At 42.1% G+C, this 25478-nt stretch overlaps 1 protein-coding gene across 4 annotated transcripts in view; it reads left to right on the forward strand.

Annotated features, from left to right (window-relative positions):
• Positions 1–9119: 9119 nt before the first annotated feature.
• Positions 9120–25478, forward strand: part of GLCCI1 (glucocorticoid induced 1) — a 56430-nt gene continuing 40071 nt past the window's right edge. For 2 of the 4 annotated variants that reach the window (XM_068674029.1, XM_068674030.1), the window contains exon 1: positions 9120–9988. In XM_068674029.1, coding sequence (XP_068530130.1) covers positions 9535–9988 — 454 coding nt within the window. In that variant the 5' untranslated portion in view covers positions 9120–9534. The remainder of the gene's footprint in view (positions 9989–25478) is intronic. The other 2 variants (XM_068674027.1, XM_068674028.1) reach the window with 2 other exon arrangements.

The raw sequence follows: 25478 nt of genomic DNA on the forward strand, positions 1-25478 counted from the left end.
TGGGATCAGACATCTGATTTCATCTTAGGTGAGGGCCTGCTTCCTCCAGGTGAGCAAACAGGCAGCATCCATCTCTGGGACCCATTCAAGCAGAGGAGTGAAGTGCCACGTCGCCTTTATGGAGACCTGAGCTTTGCGTGTGCCAGGCTGCGGCTGGTATAGAAGTCCTGAAACACCACTAGGCTTAGCAGAGCTGAGTCAGGCTGGTGACAGACACCATCAGATCCTGTCTCCGGATGAAGCTAGTTACTGCCAGGTGCTAATCAGAGCCAGCAGCCATACCAGCAACCCAGGATGGGAAACTCTCATCCACCTCGCACCCTGCTGATGTTCTCGTTGGACATCCTTTTCCAAAGACCACTCTGACTTGTGGCATTGGCTCACACTTAGAACATTTAAATGTTAATGATAAAATAAGTTAATACCAACATAAATTGTTTGTAGGAAGGAAAGGAAGAAAAGATAAAAAGAAAGAAAAGATAAAAAGAAAGGAAGGAAGGAAGAAAGAACAGAGCAAGCCATGAGCAGAAGCCTTCTGGATCTCGCAACTGCTCAGCTGAATGGGAGGCATAGCTTCACTTCACACTCCTCTGGAATGATAATCACACCCTTTCTGAAGCCTGACACACCATGGGGAGGATTATCTTTGCACGGCTGTCCAGATCCTTCCCACTGATAACGTTTCTGTACCTGAGAAGTATTTGGCAGAACTATCGCCATATACACAAACAGAGGAGCTGACTCGCTTAACCTCAGACACTTGTGTTTAGGAGTAGTCTGTGTCAGCTTGTGTGCCCTCCAAACCAACTCTACAGGTCACTTGTGTAATCTTGAAAGCAAAATATACAATTTCCCTGGGGAGCTTTGAGGTTGGTTTATTAATTGGCTTCCAAACCTTTTGAGGTAACTTTTTTTGAGGTAACAAGATTTTTTTTGTCTTCTTTCACTGCTTTCCCACCCACACCCACTTCTGAATTCAGAGCTGCCTTCTGTCCCTTTGGGAGCTAAGAAGGCAAAAATAAAATAAAACCAAATAAAATCATTTTATTTTTCCTTCTCCTTTCCAAAATTAAGAGACACAGCCTCTATCTTCTTTCATGATCAACTGCACTTCTTACTCCCTTTCTCTACACTTCATACAATGAGTTATCTTACCTATTGTTCTTTTTCCAAATACGTTGTTTAGTTTGTTTTACATTCCCTCTCATACAACAGAGACAAGCCATTTGCTGCAAGAGCCAAAGCTGTAACTCAGTAGTGTAGGGAAGGTCTTCCCCTTGAGATGTTTCATCCTGGGCATACAATAACAGAACAATTACATCAAACAGTTTGGTTTCTGCATGATGACACTGCTTTAAGCTGTTTATCCGAGTGCAGTAGTTATATCCCCACCAGTGCCATGGTGGTTCCATTATATCTCAAGCATCAGGGAAATGATGCATGTCTACCTGACTGGCCAGTCCGTCTGCACATGACTATCCTGGAAAAAAATTCTTAAAGTAGTGTGTGGGTTTTTGCCCATGAAAGCAATTAAGAACCTGAAGAAAACATACAGAAAACATTATTGGAACTGCCCTGATATCTCAAAGAAAAAGCTCTTTTCCTGGGCAAATAATACATATAAATGGATTTGCCAAATAACACTTTTCTTTCCAAGGGCCCATAAATCTCAGATTACTCTTGAGAGTAATAAATACTGAAATAATGTTGTTCTTGATTACAGGCAAGACTATAACAGCCCTGACTGGTAGTGATTTTATAATTATGTTTGATTACAGACATGTTTCTATTGTACTGATGCAAAGGGGTTATTTGTTTCCTTCTATCAGTCTACTGGATTCCACCGGAGACCAAGAGCACGCCGTGCCAGCGTGCACAGCTTACTCAGCTGCCTTCCTCAGAGCTCTGCCACTAAAGCACAGCTTTTAATAAGGACTTCTGATAACTGGGCCAGCAAAACTTTTTATTGAATTGTGATTAAAACTCTGCGTTAACTACATCAGTGGAGGCCACTGTCTAAAAAGATCCTGAATTTTAGCAACTCCTGAGGGCTCTGTCTTGCAAATAAAGTTTTACTTCACAGTGCAAAGGCTAAAGTGACTCATCTTTTTACTATATTACCATTACAGCAAGAAGCAACATGACAGTGAGAAATAAAGAAAAACTATATCCATAACATTGTCCCTGCTTTCTATTACTACAGAACTAAAAAAAGGAAAAGATCTATTAAGTCAATTAGCCCTCCCTCTGTCAATGAACAACAACAACAAAAAAATCACGCCTTACAATTTATTCTCCAGTGCTTTGTTTATTTGGTATTAAATGACTCATGGAATAAGGTTTCCACCTCTCCCCCTGGGAGATTATCCCAGCTGCTGAAACTTTGTAGCAGTTCCCTTTCTTTTGTCTCACTTTTAACGATGCCCAAGGTTTTCATTCTATTTTTGTTTGGGATGTAAAAGCTACAAAGGAAACTCACCTTCTCAAACCTGCTTTTAAATGCAATTAAGGCTGTGACATGGACCCACAACCCAAGGAAACTGCAGTTAAAATAGAAATGCATCATAAATATGATGCCACCTCAACAGTACACTTTAAAGCAAACTGCATGCTTCCCTGCTTTTGCAGGTTTATTCCTCAGTGTTATGTAAATGCACTTTTATTGTATGTAAATTACCACTAGGCTAGCTGTTAAAGCCTGTTTTATAGCTGTCACACCAACAAACAACATTTACAAGTAAATATTTGTTCCACCGGCAAATATATTACTTGCCTGGAAATAATTATTATTTCCAGCATTTTGTCTCAGTGCCGTGCCTCTGTTCTGGCCCCATAACCTGTTGTGGGCACAGAACCTCTCAAAAAGGAACTTACATATTAAGTGCATGTAGCCTGTGGAGAAGCAAAACCTAAATTTCTTTAAGCAGCTTGGCTCTGCAATACATTTTATTCTTACCCTTCTTACCAGACTGCAGTACCTACTTGACAGGAGACTATTCTCCTGCTTTGAAGATGTAGAGACAGCATCTTTATTCCCTGGCCATGGTTGTGGAGTGTGCTGTGTCACTCAATGGCATCCCCCTTGGCTGGTAGGGGAAAGGTGATGACAAGTGATGCCAGAGAAAGTTCTGTCCTGTTTGTTGTGCCTGGAAAGAAAGATGGTGGTGAACAAGGCTTCACTGGTGAACAGAAGCAAAGTAGGGTAAATAGAGAGGTAGAAGAAACCCAGAAACACAGAGGTAGGCATTCCCAAACCCTCAGATTTGCTTTTTTAAATTGGTATTGTCAAAATATACCCTTATTTAGAAACTGCAGACCCGACAGCTAGGGCACGGTTGTGATAACATTTCATGGTTCATGCAGTTCAAATAAAAATAAATAAATGAATAAATAACAAATAACAACAACAACAACAAACAGATATACATGTAGATCAAATCAAGAAATCTTAATGGAAAGATGCCAGGGACTGTACTATCCGACAATTTTAACTGATTAGATGGACCAGGACAGCTTTTTAAGGGGAGCTACTCATTTAAAAAGTAAAATGCCATAAAATTCGAAGTACTATACAGCACATTTGTGCCTTCCTAATGTCCTTAGAAAAGTAGCTGCACACACAAAAAGGTGCCTTACCTTTCATTTGTTATATTTGGCATGATTAGTAATAAATATAACTGATATAAATATACTCAGTTTGCTACTGCTATTTGTCTACTCTTTCCCTCTTTTCCATTCCCTATTGCAGCACAGAGTACCTAACTGGTTTTCTCACAGCTGGCTGTACAGTGTAGCATGAGGGTGCTTTATAAATACTAATAATTATTTTCATTACATTATTGCAAAATAAAGTGTTGTATTATTTAGATATTATCATTGATATATGACAGATAAGACATAGGCAAGAGAAATTAAGGTAAAAAAATACCAGCAGACTCCATTACTCTTTGACACCTCAGGTTATTAGAATATTTAGCATTTTACACTGTTCCATTAATTTAAGGCACCATAAGGCTTCACCTCGGTGTTCACCGGACCTCAAGAGTCATCACACTGCCTGGAAATGGAGTAAAGGGAAAACAAACCCTCACAACCCCTCAGCTATGCTGGTGAAGGGAACTGGGTTTAGTCCCAGCTGTGCAAATTGAATTTTTTCCCAAATGATGGTCCAGGAAAAGTGATGGTGATCAAATCAAGTGACCGAACATGGAACAGTAACACAGGGCAGGGTGGCAGGCTAGAGGCAACTCGCCTTCTTGCAGGGCATGGTTTGAGATGTTTGACTTGTGAGCTACAGAAGAGTTTTGAATGGAATTACCTGTACCAATAGACAGAAAGAAAAACTTCAGAATGAATAAGGAGCCTGGAAAGAAGAAGGACTGGTGATTTTAGCCATGAGTTGGATGTTTGCCTTTGTGGTAAACCGAATGCCCAAGGAATACATAATTCAGAAGTCCCAAGAGGTTGGCCTATTTTCCTGAAGACGAGAAGAGGATGTAGCAGCAGGTCTGATTCCCGATGAGATAAGATTTTGTTATAACAAAAGTAATGGTTAATGAGCATGTTCTGGTTTAAATGAGTTATCCACTATTACAAATAAAGCTTCTGGCAGACAGGGAAAAAAAAAATAGACAATTATCCAAAATGCTTTTTGATATTCTTAAGGGGAAATCTTATGGTTCTTATTCAGTAGTTTCCTGGCTTCTTCATTATGCACTCCTTACTCACAGCAACAATCTTGTGTGCTCAGTGAAGTAGAGCAACAAGTAGCATTTGGCCAAAAAGAAAGCACTGTAATACCTGTAATTCCACTTGACCACATGTTTGGCCCTAAACTGGACCATGAGCAATGCAGCACGAGGTTGTGCTGATGCTCAGGAAGGCACAGCTCCATGGCTGCAGCGTGAGGGACAGAAGGTAAGTCCTCAGCAGGGGGTTTCCTTTTGTTGTGGGAAGATAACCTGAGCGTGTGGAGACTTGAAAGAGGTGGTAGTGCTTTGTGGGGTACTGAACTGAAAACAGAAGTTTTGTCTGCATCTACCTGTTCCATTTTTGCTCCTGCCCCTTCTACTGCTCCTGTTTATTCTCTGTGCTTGAACTTCCTGGCCCTCCTACCCCATTCCCAAATACTTCACTTCTTTCTTTTTTTTTTCTTTCTATTTTTTCCCCCTCTTTGTCTTGTCCCATGTCTCGTTGGTCTGTTTTACCCAGACTTGTCAAAGGCAACTTCTTCTCTGGAGAGCATCAGCAAATACAGCAGTGGGGGTAATGACTTTGTAATGGCAGCCCTGGAGAATTCAAGGGTGCAATTGCAAGGTAAGTCCCAAGGAGCCTACAGACAGAAGTGCTCAGCCGGTCGGAGGACATCAGATCTGGGCCAGTGGACATTCTGGAGCTGTGAGGAGATGGAGCATGCTTGACTAAGGCAATCTCCAAAGTTCAGCTGACAAAAAAAACTTTTGATAAAAAAAAATCCCTACATTTTGTTTTGCAAATGCCTGACTTTCTCTAACTAGAACTTTTTCAAGGAAAAATGGGGCAAAATACAAGTGAACCCCACTTGTAGGAAAATTTGCAAGTCCTTTAGCAGAGCTGTGCAGCACCAGGAGCTGTATTTTACACCGGAGCCCTGACTACAGATGGCGCCCTCATTCCTGGCTGTGGAGCCCCCAAGTGCAGCTCCTTCAGGACCAAATTTCATCACTTGAGAGCTGCACCTTGGCTTGTTCTAGTCCTCTGCTGCAGCTGGTGTTATCTGATTGTCTCCTCCAGAACAGCACTTGGATGTACATACTTCATCTTGTTGTTTTTCTCATCCCAAATGTAATTTTCCCAATTGTAAACTCATTAGAAATAAGTCAACTGTAGGGAGTGGATCAGAAGATACGTAAAGAGAAACACACCCTTTTTCATTGCTGTTTTGTGTTAGATGCTGCAAAAACCTCAGAGGGGATCACAAAGGACTTGATTCTAAGTGGAATGGGCAAAGGGCAGCAAAGAAAATGTAGACGGAGGGAGATAAAAGAGACATGAAAACAATGAAACAAGCTGGTTCATACACTGGGAGCAGAGCATTGATGTCCTCGCACCCAGGTAAGAACCCAGAAAAAAAAGACATGTACAGACTTTTTTTTTTTTAAGTGTTTATTTATTTATCTAGCTGTTTTATATATATGTATTATTTTATTTTTTGTAGTTTTTTCCTCTCTAAAAACTTCAGGTAGGGACAAACTAACAAAGATTAGGATTGTGGGTGCCTCATGACTGCCTAAACCTTCTCGGTTTCTATGGCTCGTGGCACTCAAGTAAACCTGTTTCTGCCCTAGAGAGATGAACCCGTTAATTGATAATGGTGGGATAGATTTGTGTAGCTTTGCTCCATGCTTGTCTGCAGCTGCCCTGCTCCTTCAGTTTACTCCCTTGCTTCCATGATCTTGCTGTAATGTATAATTTCCACTGCTTTCAAGATGCCTCTCTCAACTGTGCTAAGAATGCCCATGCCTCCCAAAAGGCTTTAATTTCAGACATTCCCATTACCTCCAGTGTAAACTCCCTAAAGCACATGTGATCTGACACGATTTTCAAGGCAGTTTATTAAAATGTAAATTAGAAGCAAGAAACACTTTTTATGTGGCTTTTGAAAACTTGTCTCAAGGTATTTAAGGCAAATGTGTGTTTTTGAAAGATATGTAGACTCTGATATGAGCCTAGTTTTAACTTCACTTTCCCCGTTACATCCTTCTCTGAACATTACAGAGCAATGGTATTCCCTGGGGGAAGTACTCCGAAACCTAGAGCAAACACTTAATGGAAAATACCTGCAATAGGCATATCACTTTAAAATAAGGATAACACTTTCTTCATCTTGCTGAACTAGATGTGACATATGATTCCTGGGAGTATGGTGTGGTGGTGTTATACACTGTATGCTGACTCTAGCCGAGACAGTGACAAGGAGGAAGATAACTTTGGGGAAGTAAAGTCTACCCCGTACAGCTGTTGATGGGCTTGGTAAATTTGACTGGAAATGCCCCCGGTGGACCACTGCTCTGAAGGCTATGCAGGCTATGTGTTCACTGGGCTGGGACAGGAAGGCGTAGTCCTGGGTTTGTTTGGAAAGGGAGAATTACTACTGATACTTTACACTGCTGTGTCTGACTATTGCTGGGGAGGTTTGGGGGGAGGGAGGGGTATTTTATTTTGTGGGATTTTCTTTGTCACGTGTTTAGCTTCTCTTTACGCATCTGTTGTTCCTATTCAAATATCTCATTTCTTTTGCTGGAGAAGGACACGATGGAATTATTTGCAGGGGTTTTAGAATAGTGCCTAAACACTATCTAAATTCAAGGGTTGTGCTAGTTCTTCTTTACTTTAGTCTGGTGTAACTCTGAGCACTGGCAATAACTGCAACGTACCAGTTATTGTCCTGGTCAAACAAAGATGCACTTTTTCTCAGCTTATCCTAAATGATTTTTGCTCTGTAAGACATTACTGTATCAGCAATGTTATCTGACAAAGTTACAGATAGAGAAAAATGTGCTTACTATTTAAAATACTAGTGTGCGCAGACTGCTTCTACAGGTGAATGCTTCCCAGCCATTTTGATTCCAGTGCAGTGAAGTAGAAAAAACAAACTAGATAGACTTCATAAGCTGTGATTAAGCACAGTGCAAAATCCTAGGGGAAAAAACGTCTCCACGCTGCAGTTATACAAGCAAAGTTGGCTTGTGCTAGCAGAAGACTGGACTAATGGAAAAATATATGGTTGATGACTTTTCTTAAAATTAATTTATACAAGTGGCTCTGTTGCCTGAGCACACGTTCGTGTGGATGTGAGGTGTATTATTTCTACCCTTTCTGTAACATAACCGTGGTGACTGCATCACATGATGCTAGTGCAAACAAAGTCTCATTAGCAGCCCATGAATAGATGCATTTTCCTAGAATACAGTTTCGCATTAGGACTATCGACTGGTGCCTGGGCTACCAGAGGATAAGGATAGGTACAGACAGCTTTGGAAGTAGAGAATAAGGATGGTAGTCTTTAGCGTGGTAAAGACAATGATGAGTGTGTATTATATAATTGAAAATAGTACGTAGGATATCGTTAATTCTGTGACACTATTACTTAATTACCGATTGACTTTAAAGCTATATCAAATAGACTATAACTTTTTAATCATCACCCATTCTAATGATACCTCTCTTCTACGCCCTTTTTGTTCTCTTAAAGCCCTCATTTTAGACCTGAGAGGCCATCGCACTAGGCTGGCTTCCTCCAAGAAGCAAGATTCACTGCGTTTCCCTTCCATTAACATCCTATTCACATCGAATTCAACACAAACACTGCTCTCTTGATGGACTCTGCTCATCTTCCTGATCTCATAGCCATTTATTTTTTCCTAGCTATTAAGCTACTCGCCTTAATCTTTATTTTCTTTCTGTCCCGTTGTCCTGTGTTACCAATTCATCTAGTGGGGGAACAAAAGCTCTTTCCTTAATGCTGCTGTGGAACTTATTTTCCCCTTCACTCCCTGAAAACTGTTTTTTGGTGTATGTTAGGAAAAAAGATAAGATTTCACGTAAACGTAACACGAAATGCGACTACATTTAATTAGAACCTGAGGAATGCTTTCCAGCAGGAGCTGGCTGTGAGGGCTCAGCACACCCACACAGGCTCGACGCGAGCAAACTTTGTTGCAGGTAACTTAAGATTTGTTCCTGCAAGCGTGGGGAGCGGCGGAGCCCCCCGTAGCTCGGCTCGGCTCTCCACAGCAAGAAATGGGTCGGTTCCCCCTGAGCCCTGCCGAGCTGCCCACCGGGGGCTGCCCCCACACGCCGCGGGGTCCGCCATCTTTACCCCCCCCCCCCCCCCCCGGGGACGGCGCTGAAGGCTGCCCCCTCCCCGCCCCCTCCCACCGCCCACTGCCAGCCTCCCCTCAGCGCCGCCACATCCCACTTCCCTCCGCCCGCCTTCCCCCCGCAGGCCCCGCCCCGCGCCTCGCCATTGGCTGAGAGAGAAGAGCGACGGCTCCTCCAGGCAATGGGACCGGCGCTGTGGCGGCGGCGCCGGCCAATGGGCGCGCGTGCTGCCCGCCCCTGCCCGTGGCGGCCGTGCGGCGGGGCGGCGCGGTGCCATTGGGCGGCGGGGCGGCGCGGGGAGCGGATGGTGGTGGCCGCTGCTCCCGGGCGCCGGCGGGGGCAGGAGCTGGCCGCGGACGCGTCCCCACCCCCTCCCGCCCGGAGCCGTACGATGTGAGCGGCCGCGGGGCTCGGCAGCGCCCCCGGTGCCCACGACGCTGGGGCGGGCAGCGATGGCCGGAGCCCGGCGCGGGAGCAGCCGCCGTCGCCGATAGGAAGCGCCGGGGGCAGCCTGCGCGGAGCCTCCCTCGGGCCGCGGAGCGCCCGTCCCGTCCCGTGCAGCCCCGTCCCGTTCCCCCCCCCCCCTCCGACCCCTCCTCCCCCCGCACCCCGCGGCCGGTGCATGCGGGGCTCTGGGGACCCCCCTCGGTCCCCCCCCGCCGCCGCCGCGCCATGTCCTCGTCGTCCAGCTCCTCGCAGACGCCCCCGTCCCACCACCAGCCCCCGGCGCAGAGGATGAGGCGCGGCGCCGCCGGCTCCCCCACCGCCGCCAGCGGCACGGCCGGGGGCGGCCCCGGTAACGGCGGCGGCGGCTGCGGGGGGTGCGCGGCGGGGCCCGGCCGGCTGCTGCAGCCCATCCGAGCCACCGTGCCCTACCAGCTGCTGCGGGGCGGCCAGCGCAGCCCGACCCGCTCCCCCTCCGCCTCGGCGGGCAGCGGCACCGGCCCGGGGGGGGGCCGAGGCGGCGGTGGCAGCGGCAGCCCCCCCCCGGCGCCCAGCGCCACGCCGCCGCTGGAGCCGGGCAGGGCGAAGGGGCGGCAGCGGCGCTCGCCCGACAGCGGCGGCAGCAGCAGCAGGAGGAGCAGCTCCCCGGAGAGGCGCAGCCCCAGCTCCCCGGTGTACCGAGGTAACGCGGGGGGGAGGCAGGGAAAGAGCCTCGTCCCGCACCCCCATACGTCCCCCCCCGACCGTGGGAGGGGGGTGCGAGATCCCAAATGTCACCCCACAGCCCTGGAGAGACACCCCGGGGGGGTGGGACAGCCCCTGTCCCCGCTGTGCCCCCCTCCCCAGAGCCGGGCTGTGGGGGTAGGGGCACGGGCAGACCCCAGGTGTGGTGCCCAGGGGCTCAGATGGGTGCCCAAGCAAACCCCGTGCGCTCTGTGCTGCTGTGGGGTTTGCTTGCTTAAGGACTTGCTTCCCTCCCCCTCCCTTTTTTTTTTTTTTTTAAAAGTCTTAAGGTTAAAATTATGTAATGTTTTCAAACACAGCCTCTAAAACAAAACCAAAAAAAAAAAATATCCCATCTTGAAGTGCTTAAAAGCGAATAACGCCGCCTGCCTCCGTGCGGTGTTTAATGCCGAGCCCTTAGATGGAAAACCAAACAAACAAGCCCCGTGGCCAGAATGGGCCTGTGGAGTTTAAAACCTAAAATTGATCACCGGTGGGTCCGGCTTAACCTGTGTCAGGTTGTCTGCTAAATTATTGAGCGTGTTGGAGTGGCAGTGGCCATCTTACCTCCCCCCTTCCCCCACCGCTTGGGCAGCTGAATGAACCGGGCTGGGTGCACTTTTTATGTTGCCCAGCTGTAGCTATCAGGTATCACGCATCACCTCTTCCTGCCTTCCACCTCTTTACGTGCTCCAGCACCCCTCACGCCTTCTGTCCTCTCCCCAGGTCTGTCTCCTTCGTTTCTGTGGCAGGTCGTGGTCCGTGAGGGTTGCCAGCCTGTTTTGTAGCGGTGGAATCTGTTACCTTCTCCCCAGCCCTCCCCCTTCCAGTCTTCAACGTGTAGTAAATCCTTACACACCGTAGTAGTTGTAACTTCGGTAAATCTGCGTAGCCAGAATGGTCCTAGGACACGGGCAGCGTCTCTCCAGTGAGCAAAATGTCACTGCCACCTATGCACGGAGTTAATTTACGCTGCATGGCATTTGTGCATATGCAGATGACCAAATCTGTTATAATTGGAGCAGGGATACCTCATAAGTTCTATCTCAAAATGATCACATGCAGAAGTTTTTGCATGCTCTAAAATGGAGCTGGTCTTCAGTAGGTTTGGTTCATTCAAGCTCCACTTAAAATTGTAAAGGTATATTTCCCCCACTCTGTGAAATATTAGATGTAGATTTCCCTTTTTTCTTCTTTTTTCAACTTTCAGAAAATGCTAATGGAAAACCAGGCAAAATGTGTGTGTGTGTGTGTATATATATATATATATATATATATATATATATATATATATATATAAAATCAGTGCCTGTGGGTAGCGCTACCACTGGAGCTGATGATGAGTACTGTAAATGATTTCATTATGGGAACCTGGCGCAAAACATTGTAGTGGTGCAGTATGTGAGGGTCTACGCTTAAAGGTGTATTGAGAGGTAGGAATGTGGGCAGTTACCTTCAAGCAAGGGGGAATACTGCAAAGCTGTGAAGCGTTTCATTAGTACATGTAAATTTTTTTTGTTGTTTGAGGGGAAACTTTAATTTTAGAAAGTGGTTTTAGTCATCTTCATCTGTGGGCTATTTTAGCCTTAATAAATCAGATTGTAAATTAGTACTGAATGTCTTTTCAGTCATTAAACTTGTTTGAGCTTGCCTCTTGGTGAACCACGTTAGCAGCATATACAGCCTGGTTTAGTTTAGTGAGTGCAATGTATAAAATCATAAATGGTCCATCAAGAAATCCACCCCGTAATCTGTATGCACTGAGAGGAATTTGGTTCCCCCCCCCCCAGGTCAAGCCAGCTGCTGCTGCAGAAGCTGACATCCTCCAGCAAATCCTGAATGAATGAATGAATGAAAACAACGTGATCGCCCTAATAATGACCACAATCGCACACGTCAACAGCTTTATTTTATAGAAATACAGGCACCATTTTCTAGCAGGTTAGGGCGATAAGGTACCCTATTTCTTCAGCCTTGCAAATAAAAAAAAGGTTACAAACAACCCCCCTTTGCCCCCCCCCATCTAGAGTAGTTTTACACAATTTGGAATATGGTCGCATGCCACGGGGCAGGATTTTGTCTTTGTTCCCCAGCTTGTTCCCATCATTTTAACACATGACGTGGAGGTGCTGGAAATGATGTTTGTAGTGTATACGGTGGTAGTAGTATATAGAAAATTGGTTGGGGAGCTGAAGGACTGCTGCAGTAATAATGGAGGACTTGAAAAAAAAAAAATCTGTTTTCAAACACAGACCGTCTTGCTGCAGCTTGTTAAACAATGTGCTACTCCAGCTATTTATAGTTGCTATCAGCACGCGAGTCTCGGGGAAGCTACTTGATTAAGTTTTTTTGGTCAGTTTTTAAAAATGGTTCTCACTGCTGCAAAATGTAAGCTTATGCTCTAGGTATAATCCTGTTGTTTTTCTCACCAGTGCAAGAGCTCTGTTTGTCTTTGGCTCTGCAGTCTGACTTAGATTGTTTCACAAATGTGCTTGTGCTGGAGGCTGCTTATGATTCTGATGGATAGATGTTTTTCTCGTCTCGAGACACCTGCCCCTTTCCCACCTCCTTTCAGCCTTTTCCACTGCAGATTCTTCAAATTGGATGTCCCACCAAGCTATTTTGTTGTGGATATTTTAGTGATTTGCCAGAGGTCCTTTTTCTAAATGAGATTCTGTGAAAACACTTCAGCTTTGAGCCTCTACAGGTCAGCGCAGCTACCATTGCAGACATTGACATCACTACTACATGAATGAAAGCAGCAGGCTGTTTCCTCTCCTATCAGCATCTTTTCTGCTCCAGTTCTAGGATGCTGTAGATGTTTTTGTTCTGCAGCAAAATACTGTGTTCAGAACTGAAACCTGCATTTGGTATTTTATTTAAGCAAACTTGAGGATTTTGTAGTTCTTAAGAAACCACTGATGTCAGTATTTGGTTAGTATTGATACTAGATGAGAAATCATGAATTTCAAAGATGCCAATTTCAGGATGCTAAAGAAGTAGGAAAAGGGGGATGGGGGATGACTTCTGCTACCATAGAATAAACCTGCAATGTGCGAGTCTACTCCTTTCTTTTTTTTAAATGTGTTATTCCTTACTCACAGATATGTTTTTATAGCTTGTATTCATATTTTAGGGAGCTGGCAACTTAAAAAGTGGTTGGATGTAACAGCATATGGTTCTCTTATAAGGGATAATAAATGTACCTCTGATAGCATAAATGTCATGCCAACAGAACGTGAAGCAGCATGGTTTATGACAAAGGACTATTCAATAATAACAAAGCAGAAAACCAACCACTTTGAAATGATCAAATGAAAGGTATTACTTGTAAACACTTGTGTTTTGCAAGTTGTTTTCTTCCTTGCGTTACCTGGATAAAATCAGTAGGTTCTGTTATGTAAAGCAGCTTGTATAAATATAAGAGTGGGTTTCCTGTTTAGTTTTTCTTTCACATGGTATGTGATGTTTTGTGCACAAGGAACGTGCAAATGTCGTCTTTATGATTCATGCTCAATGTTGCTTTCATCAAATGCTTTGATTTGTTTAGTGTTAACCATGGTGGTACTTCAGTGTTATGCTTCAGTATTTTCTTTACTATTTTGCTAACTTTCAATTACATGGCTTATATAAACTCTTTTCCATAGAAGATTTAGGAGGCAAAGGTTAGTTTTAAAAATGTGGAAAATACTGTAATCAACTTGCCTGTTAAGAGTTCCCAATATCTATTACTTATCAAAATAACTCCTGTTGCCCACACTAGTAAAAAAAAAGAGGAATTAAAGAAGATGCAAAACAACTGCATAACCAAGGCCTGAGCAATATGTCTATCTGTTATGCTAGCAGAATAAAGCCCTGAGGAGTGAGGAATAGGGGAGTACAAACAGTATTGCTGATCTGTAGACTTGTAAGGGATATCAGTATTTAAAAAAATAAAAAATAAAAAAAACAGACTTCAAAAGGCAGAACTATTTTAACATCCTGGATTAAAGCCATCTAATATTTTGGCATCATAAGCATTTATACCAGAGATCAAGAAGATCTTTCCTTTATTTCTAACAAATGTAGGTAAGGAAGTAATTTTTGTGACGCTTCCTATTTCCTGATGCCTGAATAATAACAGTATTCCCATAATTGTATGGCCAAAACAGTTTTGCTCCAGCTTTGTCCCTCTCTCTTCCCAAAATAGCTTTAGCTGGAGTGTAATATGGTGATATAAAAGACACTGGCTAAATTTGAACCAGTTGTTTTAAAGTCAGAGGCCTTTTAGTTAGAGTTCTAACATCATCACATCGGATGAGAAGCTTATTAGATGTCCTTAAAAGTGCTTTGTAAGACAAATGAACTATGCTCGTTTCAGGTGTTAACACAACTGCAGGAAAGAAAAATGGAAAGGTATTTTCTGCACTCCCTCCCCTTGTGTATGCAAAAATGAAGTATATTTATATATCTCTTTTAAATCACTACATGACCTTCAATTCTTATTCTTTGGGAGTATGTGAATACCAGTATGCTACATAGGGTGAAACTGAAGATACTTGCCAACATCCTTGCACGTGTTAAACAGTACCTAATGCTGACATCTGCTTTCTGAAATTCACTATTCCCCATTTTTTGCCCCATTCTCAGGGTAGCAGTGGGGTGAACAGAGGGCATATCTTTAAATTCAGGTAGTGTAGAGCAAGAGAACTTGTGGTAGAATCTTCTGAAAAGTCAGTATTTGCCAAATCCAGGTTGACACATCATGAGTCGTTGAGCTTTGCTATATTGCTAAAATTGACAGTGGAAAGTTATTTTTTAAATGGGGCTTATGCTCCTACTCTAGATACGATCATGAAAAAAAAAAGATACAATTGACGCAGTAATTCTGAAATTTTGTTTCAAAGAAATAGCTGTAATGATGTGAGACCTATTGGAAATATATGCCCCTTAATATTTCAGTCTCTGAATACTTGAGAAACTTTTTATGGTTCTTCAGCTGAAGAAGGTAATGGCTTTTCTTCACGGTGGAAAATGAAAGTTCCTGTTTAAACCAGTTGGCACTGTCTTCTGTAGAGAAAAGTGTTGCCAACACTTGACACAATAGTAAGTGATCCATGGATTTAGCATATGTTCAACAAAATTGTTAATATAGTAGGGTTTGACACACTGAGTAGTACTTTTTTTCATCAATAAAAAATTTAAAAAAGGCCTTGTAGTAAAGAGATCTAACGGAAAAATTTTCCTCTAGACTTACGATGGTTAACTGTGTTAATGATGATTGTCTTGCTTTAATATTTAAATCCATTAAGTTCTTTCTCTTTCAGCGCTGCCTCCTGTGTAAACCTGTAGTGCCTAAACAATGGCCTAAGGTGTTTTTAGGCAAGTAAACTAATACTTGTATCTCATCATTAGAAGGGATGTATCCCCAGCAACTTGTCAGCTGAAGATTATCCCCTTTTCCTTTGTGTCACCGTTTTCAAGGTGTGGATGATTGCAAAATGAAGAGAATGAGACTGCAGTGAAGGAACATGAGTGTTTTTATTTAATATATGTTTCAAGCATCCATTCCTCCAAAAAATTCTTCTGCAGTTATGCTTTAATTTTTTCCTCCCTGATTTGACTCTGAAGTTCACAACCGGTGATTTGTGTTTTGACTATTTTTGAATCAAATTAAATCCCAAAGCTTGAAAATGATTGACAGGTACTGAAAGGGATCACAGTGTGATACTTCTGCAGTACAGGCATCACATGAAATGTCATGATAGTGTGTAATATTAATCCTTTTGAATAGCGAGTTAGTTTCTCCAGCTCTGTAGGTGGGATGCCATCCATGGAAGTACTCTCACCCATGGTTGAAATGGAAATATGTTCTCCCTCGGGAACCCTTTCCTTCTCTCCCAGCTGTGTGAATGTGGCCTTGGGATCACAGCTGTTCCTTTATGTGTTCCTGGTGACAAGTGGTGACTCTGCTCATACTGCTGCCCTGGGTAAGACAGAAGAGGGCATCTAGCTACTGGAAGCCCGTCTCAGGGAAGGAAACCCTGTGTGGCCATGCTGGGCACTGCCCTCAGCATGGTCTTTAGCCTTGCAGTACTGCCTCGGTCCAGTTCTGTGCATTTGTCTCCTTCACCCTCACATCTGCTTTGGTATCAGTACTGCTTCTTATTAGCCATTAGTCTTACCAAAATACTAACTAGCACACTGCTAAAAACAGATTAGCTTTCTCTGGTCGGAAAAAAAGTAGAAGGTGTGGGTGTCTTCGCTCAAGTGATAGCTGTTTTCTGCACAGATGACTTGTAAATAGGGATTAACTGAACCTGCTTTTCTTGGGTCAATGTAGGACAGTTGTGATGGAAAGTTTTCATTTTTTGTGGTAGTAGATCTCTTAAGTAGCTTTCTGTATGAGATATTGCTACTTTGGAGACAATAGACGGTTCCCAGTAGGTCATAAAATGTTACGACTTTGAGTTTTGAAACTTTAATGCCAGATTTTTATCTAAACGCTGTATTGGTTAGATCTTATTTAGTGTTGCATGTGCCCTAACAATAAACAATGACACAGTTGTTTATAAGGGTTTAACTTTCACTGCTATTAGTGTTAAATTGAGGAGTTGCTATTTGAAATGGATTTCATTCTCTGAATCAAGCACAAATGAGTGATTAACAGCACAGGTTTTTATGTGCAATTTGTTTTGCACAACCTGAAACTAGTTTTACCCAAACTACGCACTTTATTTCTCTTCTAGGAAGAATGTCTTGTATTTTGCTCAGAAAAGTGGTAACAAAGAACAGTGTGACAGCAATTCTGTCACAGGTTTCTAATTATCTAAAACCTACTGTAAACTATCCTCTTCTCCCTCTTTCTTGCATTATGATTCCACTTCAGACTGTACTTCAGCTGTTCTGTTCCTTGAACTGTGCAAGTAACACGTCTGAACATTAGCTTCATCTCCTTTCCACATTCTCATACCAGGCATTAAACAAGGAGATTATAACTGTAGATACACTTCTGAATTTTGAGAATTAATGCTCGTATCTGTCTGGCTTTACTGATCATTGCAAGTTCGCTGGTGTTCATACTATGAACTTGAAACTCATTTCTCCAACTAGAGAAACTTATAAATTTCTCTTTTTTGTAAGTACAGATCTATCTTCTGGAAATATTTTCAGTCATAGTAACCACTTGGTTCTGAAATAATTAAATTATTTCTGCCTTACTGTGTGAACAGGGTACTAAGGCATTTTCAGGGTCATAACAAGCAGAGGAGCTGGGCAGCTCCTGTGAAGCTGCCCAGCTCCTCTGCAGGTGAACACAAAGTCTTCCTGATAAGGTGGTTATAGCACTTGGTGGTATTCCAAGTGGTAAGAAAGTCCAGTGTGGGCTTTGTCATGTGGTGTTTGGGATGCCTGGAGTACACCATGCTCCTGCTTAGTCAGCTGAGGACAGATAGCTCACGTGCAGTTGCAAGTGGAGGGCTTGTATGGCAAAACAGGTATCATTATATGCTTTTTAATCTCTGGTGTTTTGGTGTATAGCACCTGTTCTGGTATAATACCTCGTGAAGTTTGCCTGGATGCATACACACACTATTTTTTTAAAGGCTTTGTGATTAGAGAAGCCTATACACTTTAATGTAGGCGTTTAGGCTGTGGTACCAAAAATTCAGAACTCTGATTTCTGTTGATCTCTGTCAGCATTTGGAAGCCAAACTGATTTGGAAATAACACGTTCTTACTAGAAAACAAATTCTGTCTGTTAAATACTTGGCCACTAGCTGTTAATGCTGGTCTGCAGAAATCACCCATACATCCAATCCCCTGCTTTCTCCAAGTCTGACATGTAAGTCAGCCATCGGCTGTTTGGGAGTAGCTTCTGTCAGTGTAGATATGAATGTTAAGTCTGTGAACGCACCACTTCTAGGGGTAGTAGTACAGGTGCTTTCATTAGATGAAATGTTGTACTTCATAACCCATGCCAGATCAGAAATGTTGCTGCATAAACCTTTAAAATTTTGTTCTGAGCTGCCACAACTCAGGCTACCCAGACATACAGCGTAGAGGAGCCCGTGAGCAGCTCTGCAGGATCTGTGGGTATTTAATGTAGTGTCACGCCTTCCACGCACGATGACAGAGCTCATTAGGCCAGTAGGACTGGAAGGCACTAATGAGCATAGCAGGTACCTGTGTGGTCTGTGCTCTGGAAAGGTTTGGTCTTCTCACACGGAGTCAGCTGAAGCTGAGTGCTGCTGATCAGTCTTTCTGGAGGGCTGGAAAGTACATTGCAAAACCCAAGTGGCCGTGCAACGTTGGCTCGATGCTGTTAGGTGTGCACCTCTATATCCAGCATGTCATATGTTACTCAAAGTCTGCCTGTTACGCAGGCTATCTTAACTTTGTTTTTCAAAGCAATGGAGAGTTTGACTTGTTCACTAAAAATTAAACCCCTTGTTATGCTGAGTGTCCCGGAACAGACTTCGAACACTGTGACTAAAAATATCAACTAACTGCTGAAGAATGCAGAATGAAAGTTAGGTTTACACAGAAGTTGGGCAGCTGCCAGGTGAAGGGAGAAGTTGTTCTTACTGAAGTAAATTTCAGTTCAAGGACTTTAAAAATTTCTATTCTTAACTGGTAGCTCTCCTTGCTTAATTGTGGCAGTTGGTAGTAAAATAGCCTTACACATCCTTTCTGTAACACTCTGATTCCTCTAGTATTTCACCCTCAGTGGCTCTTTGTTTAAAAAAAAATAAAAGTCAACATGCATGTTTGAAAATATCTGTATTTGAGAAATGTCAGTACAAAGAAGCTTCAGTAATCTTCATAGGTGAAGTGACAGGAGATATATACCCATCTTAGGTTGTCCATCCAGGTAATTTTGGGGCATTACTGTACAAACAGAACAATTCATATTTCCAAACCAAGTTGTGTATGCAGTCCATGTAGTGTTTAAAGTAACTCATTGTAAAATTGTTGTATACATCAGGCTAATTCCTTCTTCAGAAGCAATTATGGTAATTAAGGTTATTTTATGGAGACTCATGATTTTATTTAGTGGTATGTTACCTTTAATATTGAGTTGGAGGATGTGGAACGATCTTCTGATTGCAAGAATCGAAGCGGAAACCTAGTTTGACCAAACGAAAGACAGAAATTACTGAGTCTGACAACTCAAAATGTGGGTGAACAGAAGAAATGAATGTACTGACATTACATGTGTAGTAGATGATTTGAGATGTTAGTTTTCTACAGCTAGGCCTGCTTAAGTTGTCCAAATTTATCTGCATGTCCAGTAAAATAAAAAATCTTACAAAGAGGTAAATGACACATAAGGCTAGAGTAAAGTTTCATATTTCATAAGAAAACGGTATGATAAATTTGGTTAAACAAGGTTGCTCTGATGAATGTGGAGAGAATCTGATTTAATGAAAAATATACTATTGGAATCTTTCAAACATCAGTAAAACCTGATGATCTGATTACATGCACATTTATCTCAAAAAGGCTGCTAGGAATTAGAGGAGAGTCTGATGGAAACAGCATGAACTAAAAAGAGCAAGTCACATTATCAATCAAAAAAGTCTTAGCTGAGAATTGTTAAAACCCAAGCAGGCTTTGTCTTTGCATGTTTCTGGTTTGGGTCTTAAAGTGTTCAAGTAAAAGTATGGGAAAAATAGTTGGGGCCAGTCTGTAGCAAGGAAAAAAAATATTAAGGATGGTCCAGGATAAATTTATTGGAACTTTTTCAAAATTGACTCCAAAGAATAGTAGCAAAAATCTGAGGAAATACCATGAATATTTATTCAATGTTTTGTCCTCACTAATGTGGAGTATAGGCAATCAGTTTTCACTGAGGGCGGTGATTTTTCATCCAAGAAGACACAAGGTGGAAGCCTGAGGGGGAGGATTGTCTGGAATTAGGAATTGCCACAGCTGGGATAGATGCAGATTACAGATTTTAATCAAGTCAATTAAGTGCTTTCTTTTACAGGATTCCAGAAAAGCCTACTCAGAAATTCATTGCTTGCAATTTTCTAAAGCAGTCTTCTGGATAGGAGGTGTTACTGTTTAAGTATAGACAGGAGAAGAGCAGATATAGTCGTAGTCTTAAAATTTGGAAATTGCTAAGACCAGTTCCGAAAAGTAGAGATCTATTGGTCTAACTTGGGCTTCATGTAAAAGCTCAGAGCAAATTCTAAGGGATAGTGGAAAGTGGTGAGTGAGGAACATTGAATGCAGGATGAGAATTCCAAATAGTGTCATGCTCACCTGGTAGTTTTTGTAGGAGAAATAATTTCCTGTGCAGGAAGTAGATCTTATCTGCATAGGCAAATCTCAAAATTAAGGTGATGAAACTTGATGAATTTGGGGAGGTTTAATTAGTATGCAGGAAGATTATGCAGCAAGAGTTGAAGGAACTTGGGAATTTGAAATAACAGAAAATGTGAAATTTGAAAGTATAAAATGGATGCTCGTGGATATGAGGTTGCACTTGAACAGGGTATCTTTTCCTTTATGTGAGGGCTTGTTGTTTGGAAATGCTGAAGGGTGGACTTGAGTGATGTTGGGACTTCTGACTGTCAGCATGAAATGACCCCAGAAAACGCTGAGCATCAGGTTTTGTGGGAACGGGCATCCTGCTGTGTGGGGGCCTGCTGAGACATTGAGGTACTGCAGAGTTTTGGTCCTCCATGTTCTAAGCAAGCAATTCAAATCTAGTTTAACATTTCTATTTTTCAGTATTTCCAGAAGAAAATACTATTTTTGCTTAGTATAATTAGTTCTAGCTAGGGGGATGCTTTCTATCCCTGCTTGCTGATGATCAGAATGGTGGTATTGTACATATGGCCTGACATGCGCTGATTGCAGTTTTTTCTGAATTTTGAGTGTGAAAATGGTGAATTGTGCCTTCTAACTTTTTAAATTTGTTTTGTTAATTTAGGATTGTCTGGTTGCATTTTGAAGGAAGGTGGAATTAAAGGTGTACAAAAGCCTTGCTTTTCTAAAACATTTTATTAAATTATCATTATACAAACAAAAAAATCCCTTCAGTCACCCAGTTTATTTGACAGAGGTAGTATTATCTTTAGTAACTAATTGCAAGTGTTTACGATTTTGTTCAGGATTTTAATTTGTAGTATACTGGAAGTAGAAAAAAACAGCTTTACTGCTCTTCTTTATTTCTCAAGATTGGATGAATTTATTATTTGGCTGATCTAAATTAATGAACTAAAATTAAAATAATCTCTTTACTTGCAGAAGTGTACAGCAGTTAATGGGTTAGTTTTACATTTCCTAAGTGTTTAGCTACAGAGCTCCAGTCAGTTTCTTTAAAAGTAGGAATATATTTGAAATAGCATAATTCAATGAAATAATGTAAGTTTAGCTTTTTGCGTAGTATTTACATTTGAAGTGATAACCTTACAAAGAAAGATATGTTCTGAAAGTCTGAAATACATAAAAATCTGAAAGGTTTTAATTTAGCGTTTTATCTACCTTCTAGCGTCCTGTTAAGGTGCAAACACGTAGGTGTTATATCTGTTGAACAAAGCAGGCTTTTGTGATCTTAAATGCTTAGTCATTTTATACAGGTCCTATACATGCCGGCTGTAATCTTTGTTAGAAGAATAACTTAGCTTTAGAGGGCAGAAACTTTCTTCCTTATAGTTTGTTTGCTTTTCTTACTGAGATTAGTTTTCTTTCTATGCTTGATCTCTAAAGATAATGTTGATTTTAAATGGGAGTTTTGCTCTGAGCAAAATCTGACTTCTAAATGATGCACGTAAGCCATGTTTCACTTGACCTGTCGCTAGGTGGAATGGGGACATGAGGCAGAGACCATGTTTCAACATGTGTAGACAACCAAGTTTTTAATTCAGCTGTAGGTCCGAAGAAACTCGTGTGCCTGCGGGTTCATTCCTATCCGCCTTTTCCTCTAGGTGTCCGTTCACTCGCTCTGAGCACGGTGCCTTCCTGTGCAGGTGTATGCAAGGAGTTGTATGTCCTTGCAGAGTCATGCATAAAGCCTTGGTGGAAGGAAATGCCTTGATCTGCCTGTTGGATTCAGTGACTGGTCAGAATCCCTCATCCTTCCAGGCTCCTTATTTGTAGCTATAAAAGATAACTCAGTATAATTGATTCTGAAGATCTTTACAGTGGGTGTTGGTCTACAGTTTTACGCGTACAGCCTCCTGTATCAATTGGGCACTCTAGCTTGTAGATTATTTTGGATGACAAGTCTGGGGTTGGAGACCTGTGGACCGCTTTCTGGTTGTCCAATTTGGTTGTTGGGGCCTTGGTTAGATCATGATGTTGTTCTATGCCTTCTTTTTTTGGTCAATTCAATGTGAATTGTATCGGTCTATTTTGAGCAGTTACTTCAGACCGTCATCCCCCTTCATTTTTAGTCATCTTCTGTGTCAGTTTCTGAAAATAGAAACTTCAGAATAGTTTCCGAAGTTGATAAAACTCAATCAAAAACAATGTGGTGCGCATAATACAGACAGACATTTTACGGAGCTGCAATTACAGTATTTTTACTGATGTATCAGAAAGTAACTTGACATGACTGCCTCTTACATCCTCATAGAAGAAAAATTCTAGTGCATTTTCAACGTTTGAGCATACTGTTTTGCTTTGTTTTAAGCTATTGATGAGATTAAGCTGCCTTGTTGCAGGAGGAAGACTGCAGTAGCTTAAAATTCATATTTTTACGCACTTAGTTGCGTATTAGGGTGGTTTTTTGAATTGCTGTTTGAAATCCTATTTTTGGTTATTATTAGGAACAGCACGTGGCAAACAGTATGCCCATTGTTCTGGGCTGTTAATAGGAAGGTCAGCAAGTTTGCAGGTTGGGTGAGAAACCAGTCTGTCAGTCACCAGCAACTGGGAAATGTCTTTTGAGTTAGTAGGTCTGTCCTGTGGAGTAAAATGTCTAGGGACCTGAAATCTCTCACTAATCATTTTCTTGAGAGATTTTTAGCTCTAGTTACAAGAGAAAAGCCTTCTTGAAAACGAAGATTTTTATTTTTTTTTTTTGTTCTGAGCAGCCTCTAAATCCTCATTCAGTCTTTTCCTTCACGGTATCTTAGAGACAAGTTCTGAAAATGAGCATACATTGGTTTCTTCACCTACCTACATAATCAGAGTGGGAAATACCCATCAAATATAAATTCAGGAATCAGTATAGTATCAATATATGCTAAAAAAAAAAAACAACAACAACCTTGAACAGGCTCTTCCAAGACTGTTCCTCCTCTTCTATCTGAAAGTCTGTTAGTAGTACTCAAGGAATTGTGGTCTGAAATAAGTAAGAGCAGATGTATCCTGTTTCATGCTTCTAGAAGGTGTAAGAGAAGAGGGGAATTTTGTCTAGAAATGTTTAGGGTAGCCATGAACAGCTGCTGCTGTGGTAACTGGGCCCCAAGCATTGGGCCATCATTCTCAGTGGTTGCTGTGGGTCACCATTCCTTAATATTCAGCTTTCTATCTTTACATTACAATTTCTGTTCCTGTGCTGTGTTCCCACATAGTTCGTTATTCAAAAAGGATTCGCATGGGCACTTCTGAGTCATTGGTATTGCAGATTGCTGTAAATTTATTGCAGTCTCTAGTAGAAGTGTCCCAGACATACATGATTGTTCTTTGTACGGATTTCTAGTCCTCTGCATCTCCTAGCCAGACGAATTGAGCTCTGCCTTTGGGACTTTTGAGAGGAGTCTTAAGCAGATGGATGTCCATCAAGTCACACCAAGCGAGTCCTGTCGAGAGTCTTGCAGGCCTCATGTTTTGAGTATATTTGGACAAAATTCTTCAGAAGTGTTGACTTCCTGGGTAAAATCTGAAATTCTTGTCAATGGGACCCAGGCTTGGGACTCAGTTCAGTAGTAGCTCTGAAGGTGAACCAGAAGGTTCTGCAGAGTACCAAGTAATTGAACCGAAGAGAAGCAACACCTCATGAAACAGTCTCACCTGTGTTGTGGAAATCTGTACCTATATTTCATGGTATGGTGACTTGGCTGTCTTAAGTAAAGTCATCTGTTACGGATGAGCTTTCAAGAGGAGGTTGCGGTGTTAGTGTGAAAGTCTTACCTAGCCTTTGGGTAGAAGAGTGTTGCAGTTAGCTGATGTTGGTAAAGAGATGGCAATATTAATACTGCTGGCTTCAGGGAAGAATGAGCTTTATTTTTATTTCATGTTTTTGCTCTCAACTTGAGAGGAATCTGTCATCTGAGAAGTTCTTAGGATAATTTTAGTCTTTTGGAGCTGGATATATCTATGCAAAGATGTGAGTGGAAGAGCCTTGGCCAAATTTGAGCTGCATCTGCTAGCTGTTGAAGGAGATGAGGATGGAAAAGATGCTGATAAATGAACTCTGGTGGATTTCGCTGAAGCAGTTTTTTATCACAGTACCAATGCTGTCAGTCTTGTTCCTCTACTGCAGGTAACTTGCCTTATTGCGTGCATGGCAGCACACATTATTTAAGCTGAAATGGACTGTGATCATGGCTGTGAGATTATGTGCAGGTTAGCTGCCTCTCTGCTGGGTGGGGAGGCAATCTCTTCGTTTCAGAGCTGTAGCAGATGGCTTTATTTGAGCCCTATGTCCTTTTCAAAAGAACTGTCATGTGCTAGTCGTACTGAATTACATTTTGCTGGCAGAGAAATTGAAACCTTTTTTTTTTCAGTCATTCTAGGTGGTATAGCTAGAATTCTTTTGGCTGTCGATACAGCATGCAGAACCATGATTTCATGCGGTTTATTTTAGCTGATTCCTGCTGGGAGGTAGGATCACTCTGAATTTTACCAGCTGTAGTATTCAAGTGGACCCTTGTGTCACTTTATGTAAAATCATTTATAACTAGAAAGGTCTAGCAATAGTCCTTGTATACATACCATTAAAACTCGTGGTGTATTTTAAATAATGCATGAAGTATTTTGTTTTCCTATGAGCATGTCTTGCTTCTGTAACTTACAGCTAACTTTTCTAAGTAATGTTATGTTTCTTAAGTTCTGTGTTCCTAAGGTTACTTGTTCTGGAGGTAGAGCTGAGCTCCTCGTGAGATGGAGCATCTCATCACTGAAGAAAAAGCGTTGTTTTGACTTCTTACCACTGCAGCAGAATCAATTCATGTTCTTTGAGTGTTGTCAGAGGTGGTACAGTCCAAAACTTGAATGATTTTAGAAACTTTTTTTATATTGCTCATGCTTTTCTCAGTGCTAAAGCATGCTGGCTAACTTCAGGAATTGTTGAAGTGCTTGAGATTTTGGAAGGTACTTGCTGTGCTTTTTTTTTCCTGTACAGGAGAACCAGAGCATGAGGTTTCCATCAGGTGAAAGTGGTTGGGACTGAAGAAAAATATTCACGATAATAACATTAAATCCAGTTAGTAATGAAAGCCTGGGGAGAACTGAAAGCTCTGTAGTAGCTCCAGAGTAGCAAGAACTCAGACTTAAAATGAACCTTGTTG

Source organism: Anas acuta, chromosome 2, assembly GCF_963932015.1.
Source record: "Anas acuta chromosome 2, bAnaAcu1.1, whole genome shotgun sequence".
Taxonomy (NCBI): domain Eukaryota; kingdom Metazoa; phylum Chordata; class Aves; order Anseriformes; family Anatidae; genus Anas; species Anas acuta.